General features: G+C 41.4%; 1 protein-coding gene across 8 annotated transcripts in view; it reads right to left on the bottom strand.

Annotated features, from left to right (window-relative positions):
• Positions 1 to 310: 310 nt before the first annotated feature.
• dock4b (dedicator of cytokinesis 4b) overlaps positions 311 to 9,593 on the bottom strand; it is a 150,644-nt gene continuing 141,361 nt past the window's right edge. For all 8 annotated transcript variants that reach the window (XM_061715317.1, XM_061715318.1, XM_061715324.1 and 5 more), the window contains one exon: positions 311 to 4,346. In XM_061715317.1, the coding sequence (XP_061571301.1) occupies positions 3,891 to 4,346 (456 nt within the window). In that variant the 3' untranslated portion in view covers positions 311 to 3,890. The remainder of the gene's footprint in view (positions 4,347 to 9,593) is intronic.

The following is a 9,593-nucleotide window of genomic DNA, read 5'->3' as shown; positions in this document are numbered from 1 at the left end:
CTGCTTCCAAAGCCGCACCTCCAAAGCACACGAACACACCACGCCTCACTGAAGAAAGAGTTTGACAGACAGGCCAACGGTACAATGACTTTGCTTGAGTCACGAACATTTAATTTACTGTTTGCTTTTGGTGTGTAAGGAGAATTTAAGTTCATATAGCAAAAAATGCTTTAGAAAAAGATCTCCTACCCAACCTTATATTATATTATAAACCCACACAAACCTGAGAAAAAATGTGAAGCACCAGAAAAAACAACACACCCATGGTATAGAAAACTGTAAATTAATGTCTATGTATATCATAGGGCAGTTTATTGAACTTGTAAATGAGTTAAGAGTCATTATGCACGACTTTAGTTTTTTCTTTTACACTCACAAAACAATAAAAGTTTGAACATTTATAATAATAATTTGTTGCTTCAACATTACATTCAAAGCTGTAAATCGTTATAGCTACATTTTGTTAAAAACACAATATTTACAGTAATTGTAATACACAAATTTTGTATTTGGCATACTTACATTGATCTCATCATATAATTTACAGGCTCTCAAGTACTGATTAATGTGAATATTTAATCTCAAAAATTCACCATGAATCCCAAAAAATAAAACATACAAACAATACTAAAGTTACCCACTCCCTCTTCCCCAAAAAACGTATAGAGCTGAACTGCGGAATATTTTATGTTAAAAAAAAACTTGTTTCCTGGTGAACAGTGAAATGTGCCCAGAAGAACATCTTGACTGCAGCAGTGCGGCGTGACGCGGCCGAGCCGACAGAACTCAACTCACGTCCAAGTTTGTAATAAAACAGAAAAAAAAACATCTCACCTGTACAACTATTTGACAATGATTTGTTTGTAAATCACTCCTCGTGTTCTTTAAGGTCAATGTTGACAGTGAAAGTCAGTTCTAATTACCATTTAGTTTAAAATAAAAATAAAATAAAAGAGGTCATAAAAACAGTACTGGTCATATGCAGAGAAGAAAAAAAAAATTGTGCTTTTCTACAGATAAAACTGATCGATATAGTTGTAATTAATTTGGATTCTTGATTAAAAAGTCGCTGACATTTTTGTCCGAAAAAGGATCCAACCTTTCTTTTTAAAGTGGACGTCAGAAGGCCATTTCCAGGCATTTTTGTCTCACCCGAGGTACTTCTGCTTTAGCTTTGCAGCTATCATACCTCCAGTCAGTGTGCTATTTCTTTAGAACGATGAATAAAAACGAGTAATCTTGCTTCTTTTAAACATGTTTTCTAGTTGGTCAAATGTGGGAAGTGTCTTCTGATCGGTTAAGTTTTTTCTAGCTCTCTGTGAAAGCTGGGGATTGTTCCCAGTGTTGCCTCTGATCTATCGTGTCATCATCCTTTGATAAAAGGTTCGCCCAATATGCAGTTATGCTCATTTAACGTTCATATTGTTTGACCATGAACACCCATCATGTGACATTTATAAACCTACTGATTGCTTTTCAAGCTTTTTTCTTTTTTTACAGTTTAAAAAAAATGGGAGCGCTAATGAGTTCACTGAATGTTACAAAGGTGATACAACAATTATGAATGTTTAAACACCACCCGACAGCTTGTAAATGTTCATGCCTTAAATTGTATCATCCTAAAATAATTTTCATATAATCCTGCACCAACGTAGGACGTTTGGATGAGTAGGAATGTTTTGTGTTGCTTTGGATTCAACGCGCCCGCGAGGTTGGCCAAGGTAGAACATCTCCATGGATATCTCTTCACAACAGAACAGAGCTTTAGCCTAAACCACCACAATATTTTCAGAGATTACATGCGTTTTCAACAATGACAAAGAAATACAGGCATGCTTGTGTGAGTGAGGACTGGATCTTGAGTATGAAAACCGTCAATTAGATGCAACATAGCAACAGCAGGGGCGTCTCCACTAAAGGGAGTTCTGGGTAGATTTTTTAGGCATCTGTCTCCGTTACCAGGAACGGCCCTACAAAAGTGGCCTTCAGGAACCTTTTAGGCGGGAAAAAACATCCCTGTAGTATGACAGGTGCTCAGATTGGCCAGCAGGAAGCTCCTGGCTAGGGGGCCTCTGCTAATCGGGACTTTACGACTTAACATTACGTTCAGCACTGTCACATGAAAATATATTCTGTGGATATAATTACACCAATGCAGAGGTCTGGAAGAGGGTTTGTTAAAAAAACACCCAAGTAGCATCCAATGTTAACATGTTTCTTCTTCTCTTTTTCCTTATATTGTATTCTTCTTTTATGCTGCTGCTTATTAGCGAACAGCGTGCATTACTGCCACCTCGTGGTTGGCGGTGTTATTGGTTCAGTCAGTGGTTCCTGCGTAGCGCTACGGTGTAACGGAGACATGCCAGCTGAATGGGCTGAGAAGACGCTCGGCCTTGTTACAGGTTCCTGTCTGGCGGTTTAACCTTGAACTCCTGCTAGTGGAAACGCACCTAACGTTGTTTGTTGCATCCTCAGATCTACAGTACATGTACATTTCTTCCAAGAAATCATGAAAAAAAAAAAAACAGCAGAAGCTGATCATCTTTCGATTTAAAAATGAACACGTTGTACACCTTTATCTTAACCCTATACCTGCTATATCAGCATTTCCCATTGGCTGGGCCAGTGACATCATGACACCCTGCCCGGAACTGTTCTTTTGATGGAGAACAGTGGAATTAAGGCCAACCCCGACTTGTGACACTGTTAGTTTAAGCAACAAAATAAAGCATTGAATAGCAGAGTTCTTGAAACTTGGAAATACCATGTACACCTTGTACAGCTTTACAGCTTTCAATTATTTCTAAGGTACTAATTTATCGCTTTAGATGAGTCCAAAAATACAGAAAAGCCTCCCGTGTCCACTTCAAAAAAGCAAGATCATTTAAAAAATATGGTAATAATGAAATGGGGAAAAACAAGTTTCTTACAGGACATTGTTCAGTTTCCTTTGGCACAATCACCCCTCCCCCAACCCCCCAACCGACATCTGGTCCTGTACTGTACATACTGTATGTCTTATACGTCATGCATGAGCATAAGTGTTCACATAAAAACCTATGGCCGATGCCAAAGTCCAGTTTGTGCGCATGCATTTGGTCCAAACTCATGATTTCATTGTTAATAGGGAGGTTGTTGTTGTTTTTTAGACAAAAAAAGGCTGCAGCTTACCACTTAAAACTGTTATTTGTAATCTACATGAAACCATGAATCGTCAAAGCTGTTGTCATTACAATCCCAAATTTAACAAACAGAAAATCGCTGCAAAAAAAAAAAAAAGATGTCCTAATGTGGCCGTAATCAGAATTTTTCAAATAAGGCGCAAATGCAGGAACACACCCTCGTCTTCTACGCTTCACGGAAATGCATACTCGAGGCCTCTAGCACCTTTTTTTGCCGTACAGTTTACAAATACAGAGCTGTCTAAAAAAAAAAAAAAAGAAAAAGAAAAAGAAAAGAAAAACGTGCAAGACTCACAGATAAAAGACTCTGTTTCCAATACTTAAGGCAAAAACAATTCTCATATATACCAATATACATATATCTGAGATTAGTACTTCTATCAAAACTGTGTTTTTGTCTAGAGTGTTCTGGTAAACATACATTGTGACTGACCCTGGTGACCTACTGTATGAACTAGAGCCAAAAGTGCGGAATGGCCAAGTCGAAGTCAATGCAACTCCCGCTAGGTAATCGCGAAGGGGAACTTGTCGTATCCGGGAGTTTCTCAGTTTCTGACTACCTGTTAATCTACTGGCCTGTGTTCTTCATCGGAGTACAGGTCAGGAATGCCAAACTGAAGATCACTAAAAGTGAGTGCCAAGTAGAAAAGTGCAAAATACGCCAGTGTGTTTGATTCCACCACCTCCCAGAAGCCCCTGAGCCGGCACCTATAACTGGGACACCTTCCTGGGCAGCGGCCTGGGCCGGGGCACCCGCGGGTCCGCCGTGCCGTCCACCTTCATGCTGCCCGTGCGGAGCTGGTGGGGCTTGGGCGGCAGCGCCGGGGGGTCGGCCTGCGGGGGGATGGACAGGCTGTGGGGCAGCGGCACGGGTCTGCGCGGGTTGTTCCTCTCGTACACGCTGTACGGAGGCGGGGTCTTGTTCTCCCTGCGGATCGGCTCGTCCGAGCTGCTGGAGATGGAGTTTGGCAGGGTGTTGGGCGGGGCCAGCGGGTGGGGCGGGTGGTCGCCGGCCGGCAGCTCGGTGCCCGACGCCTCCGAAACGCTGCAGCGACTGAGCGAGGAGATGCCGCTGCTGTAGCTGCCAGACAGGACGGGGGAGTTGGACACCAGGCTGGCCGACTGGCACTCAGTGGGAGACGGGGTGAAAGGTGGCACTGAGGTCTGCGGGAAGAGAGAGAAACAGCTTTTTACTTCCAATTCCATATTTACTGAACATTTCATTGTGTAAACTAGGGCTGCGGATCGATTCTAATGTCAAGAATCAATTCGATTCCAATTCTTAAAGGGGACCTATTATGAAAAACAGGTTTTTTCTTGCTTTATCATATATAAAGTGGTCTCCCCTCACCCTGCCAACTCAGAGAAGGAGGAAAGCAACCAAATTCTGCAGTGTCTGTACAGCCGCCCGGATGAGCCGTCCAGTGTGATGTGGCTTCTACGAGCCGTTCAGATTCTGCTCCCTTTCGCTACGTAATGAAAATGCAATTTACATAGGTTGGCCTCCGATGCGTGAAACCACGCCCACAACTAACTCTGCCGGCTGGAGCTTCCACCATTTTTTTGTAGCATTTATTTTTGTAGCCATTATTATAGATAATGGATGGATGGATGTATCGTGTCATTCAGGCAGCCAATCAGCACAGAGCCTCATTATCATAGCCTCCCGGCCTACTCAGAATCCTGCATAGATAATGAGGTTAGAGAATGGGAAGATAAAGACATGGCTCAGAGGCTGAATTTCTAATTTATTTAGCAAAAACAATCAAAAGCTTGTTTTTAAGACATTCACAGGGATTAAAGCAAAAAAAAATCCCAGGACGGAAAGTTTTCAGACCCCCCCCCCCCCTACTTTTTATGTAATAATGACAGGGGGTTCTAAACGAGGCACTGCACTACAGACTCGCTACATAACTTTGAACAAAGCATCTAAAATTAAAATGCAGATATACAAGCTCACAGCGCGTCACATTCGTAATGCAACGTAGGCTTGTAGCTCCGCAGTGTTTACATTGCGGCACACCGACATGCGACGAGGTCTAGCGCTGAGTTATGGTCCTGCGTCACACCAACGCAGAGCACACGGCGTAGGGTACGAGGCGACACGCACCGTACGGCGCGCGTCGCCGCGATACCTACGCCGAGGCCTACGGCGTAGGTACGCGTCGATTTAACGCGGAACCATAATTCAGGCTTCACAGCGCGACTCCACTGTCCACCGGCGCGCGCCCGGCTCGTCGCCGCGCGCAGCTCCTCGCCACGCCGACTCCGCGCTCATATATTTAATACATTTATAAAGCCCATATATTTATAAAGCCCCACCTGGCCGAGCCCTAACACTGAGGCCATGGTAGATTTAGGTTACACACGGACACGCGGCACTGTTGACTTTTTTTCCCTGCCGGCTCTGCTCATTCGCAACGTGACCAGATCGTAGAGCCGTAGGCTCTGCGTCGATTTAACGCAGAACCATAATTCAGGCTTCAATCACTGCCGCAACGTGTTGCCTCCAGTCATTTCAATGAGAAGCACACGCAAACACTGCATTGCATATTCAGCGCCGCACAGAGGCTCCCAAATGGAAATGATTTTTGATTTCTGAATGAATGGATAGATACGTCGCTTATTTTTTGCATATTATGTTTTTCTTTTCTGGCCTGGCGCATCGCGTTTTCGAGTCCGTTGTTTGGGGATCTTTTTTTTTTTTTTTCCCCGTTCCGCGGAAATTTTTTGCTGAGACCAAAATCCGCGGAAGATTCTGACGCCTGGTTATTAGGTGTCAAGTTACGTGCATCTAAAACCAGAGGAGAACTTTACTGTGTGTGCACAGCCAACAGCTGATTGACTGCAGTGGGCGCCGTTCGACAAGTCACCGCGGCGCTACAGACACCCCGGTGTTCATATTTTTTGTCGGATTTGCGCTGATCTCATAAAAAAATATCCCAAAAAAATCCCCAGGACGGAAATCCATACCCAGTACGGAGAACTTTAATCCCTGCATTCAAGGCCTGTTTAAAATAGGTATAAGATGCCATAATAGGTCCCCTTTAAGATTCAGGATTGATTATCAAGATTTGATTTGATCCGATCCCGATATCCATTTGGGTTAGTGTTATTAAAAATGTTTTTTGAGCTGTTGCCTGAATTATATGACTGTGTAGTTATGCAACATATTAATACTAGTATTATACTGAGATTCAACAGCAAGTATTGTCAGCTAATGATGCTGTAAGGACCTCCCAGAATGATGATATAACTGCTTTCAGAAACATCTTGTGGGGCAGAATTATCAAACCAGGGCAGCAAACAGAGGCCGGATGAAATCAGTTGTATTTTTTAACACATTCCATTTAAATTTTTTCCATTTTTGGTTTTACATTTTTGAGAATTTGGTTTTTAGCATTTTATGCAAATGGAACCCCAAGACTGTATAAGGTAATGAAATATAGACAATTTATGCAATTATAACTGAAAACTTTAATGTTTTCATACCTTTAAACATATTTAATGGCAAAAACATGTCACCAGTTATTCTCGTGTCCAACAAAACATTCCTTTTTTCGGCATAAACAAAAAATACCAAAAGTTGTAATGATGAAAAAAAAAAAATCGATCTTTAGACATTCGAATCGATTTCTAGGAATTAATATGAGAATTGATTTAGAATCGGAAAATCGATTTTTTCAACACAGGCCTAGTGTAAACACTTTGTTTCCATGAAGTCATGCTATAGGGAATAATGGCGATGGATGTGCAGAACCACTTTAATTTATTACATTTAATAAATAGGTTAATCGCTATTTCTGCAACCTTTCTTGCCATCATTGTTTTTATCTGAAAAAGACATAGCGCTCTGTGCGAGGAGCTGGGCATGTTTGAAGGCGTTCAGGGAGGTCACAGTTCACAGTTCTGGGAGGAAGCAGTAGGTTCAAAACGTCAGGATGACTCATGCAACTTTTGATGAGTTATACAAGGCTTTAATTCCTATTGCTACATGCCACCCCAGGGAGCCATTTCCCACAGAAAAGCAAATGTGACTCTGCTCGGCATGTCATGTGACCTGCAGATGCAAAAGAGGTGTTTCTCATTCATTCGTGCGATACATTCTTTATTAAAATTGCCAGAAAAACCACCTCGTGCAAGTCTCCTAAGAATTTTTGGCAACATATAGGAATTTTTTCACCCCTCAAGTTTCCATGAGGGGTGTTTTCGTTTAGCAATTCCAATTATCGCAGCGTTGAGGGTAACAGAAACGCACCTTGTGACTGTCATATGAGATAACACACATTTGACAACTTTTACCCACGAGGAATGAAACAAAAACGTGGTTAAAAAGTGAAGTTTATGTGGCTCTCCCTCCCTGTAAGGTGGATGGCACACCCTTCATTTATCTTTTATAAACTGTATTAATATTCATTAATTAGTTATGCCAGTTTCATTGATAATATCTTTTTAATAAGTTCTTTTTTAAATATTTCAAGTCAAGTTTCCCTCTCGCCTGTGAACGTGTTGGTAATCTTTGACTTGGTCAATGAGGAAGCAATGTTTTCTAAGTTAAATGAACCGAGTGACGGTTGGATTTCTCCTTCCCTTAACCAAACATCCTCCTCCTGCATTCCATTACCAAGGCTGGAAAAATCCAGTCTTCCAAAGATGCTGAAAACGAGTCCATCATTTCTTACTTAGAGTCTACAGTGATAGTTCTGATGAGGATTAGCAGAAGAGATCATTTTTCACCAATTTCATCTTTCAATTAAATCCGGACGAGGATTTAAAGTCCTTCTAATCATATTCAGAGCCCTTATTTACCAGAGTCCATTAAATCTTTACGACGTCATAGCTCTACATTATCCCAACAGAGCACTTTGCTCTCAGACTGCAGGATTTTCACGAAGAGGAACGGGATCGCAGTCTTCAGACTCTTATGTAAGCAGCTCCTCGTTTGCGTTTGAGATGCAGACACCCTTTCTACTTTTGATGACACTTCTTCCCTCTCCATGTATGAATATGCTGTTATTGCTGTTGTTATGTTATTCTTTGTCCCCTATAGCTGGTATCCCAAGCTTGTTATTTTTCTTTGCTCGTCTGTTCTGTCATATCTCTCCTCGGCAGCTTGAGGCAAAAAGCTGCTTCCCCTTAAATGTCTTCCAGTTGAAGGAGAGTTGCTCAGGATGGACGCCTGAATCTAAGTGAACACTTGATCCCATATGTTTACGTCTTTGGCTGGATAATGTTTGACACATTGAAATTTGCTGCATACTAATACACTGAATTGGACTGAATGAGATTCAAATTTATCTGGCTAACTTGGTAAACTTTTGTTATGAATTGGCACTTAATAAATACAACCACAATCCAAAAAACAAAACCGCAGTGCATCATAAATTGTAAATAAAAAAAGGCTGCAATAATTTGCAAATCTCCTAAACCCATATTTTATTCACAACAGCAGATGGAAAACATCATTAGACTAATGACGGCTGTTCCTCCATCTCTGGTCCATTCTTACTTAAATTATTAGTATGAGTCTAGGCGTGTGCTGGTGAGTGTGCACAATGTGTATCTGTATGTTTGAGCCAGGGACGTTTCTTCCCTCGTTGCTTCTGTTTTAATCCCGTAAAAGCACTTTGCATTGTAAAAGTTGTATGAAAAGTGCTTTGCAAATAAATGTGATTGATTGACTGTTTGCTCAAATGTGGAAAGTGAGATGTTTCACAAATTTATGAAAAATGTCAGCTCATTTGGAATTTGGTGCCTATGGGAATGACAGCTGCACACTGGGGGAAAGAAGCTGTATTTCTGATGGTTTACAGAGGCTTTAGAGCGACATGCTCCCATCCTGACGTCTTCGTCACAGAAGGCCTTACATCAAAGTGAAACCACATATTGCATCTATGATAAGATAAGAGAGCAGGTGCTGCCCCGGCCTGCCTGCAGTCTAGACCCTTCACCAACGGAAAATGATGAAGTGGAAAATACAACAATGAAGATCCAGGACTTTTGTGGACCTCGAATCATTTATCAGATAAAAAGGAGACAACATTTGTCTTCCAGAAGTGCAGCCTCCGCCCTCCTCACCCCCCCGGTGTAAACGGTGGAAGGCATCATCCGTTCCTTTTCTGTTCCGCCATTAAATTCAAAATGAGTCAATATATTTAAATCACATTCCAACCACTGATCTGTGTTTTTAAGAGATTTGCAACTGTATTGTTTCCATTTACAATTTACAAAGTATCCCAAATTGTCTGGAAATAAGAGCTTGTAAACTAAATCACACTGAATAAAAAAAAAATTATGAAAAGATAATGATGCAAATTATAACTAAACTTACTTAAGTGTCGTAGGAGTCGTAAAATCAAAACTACAGTTTGTTTCTACTTTAGGATATTTTGAGTCCAGAATAGTACGAGT

The sequence above is a fragment of the Cololabis saira genome, chromosome 23, assembly GCF_033807715.1.
Source record: "Cololabis saira isolate AMF1-May2022 chromosome 23, fColSai1.1, whole genome shotgun sequence".
In the NCBI taxonomy this organism is placed as follows: Eukaryota; Metazoa; Chordata; class Actinopteri; order Beloniformes; family Belonidae; genus Cololabis; species Cololabis saira.
The sequence above is the reverse complement of the archived record's forward strand: the minus strand, read 5'-3'. Positions and strand labels throughout refer to the sequence as shown.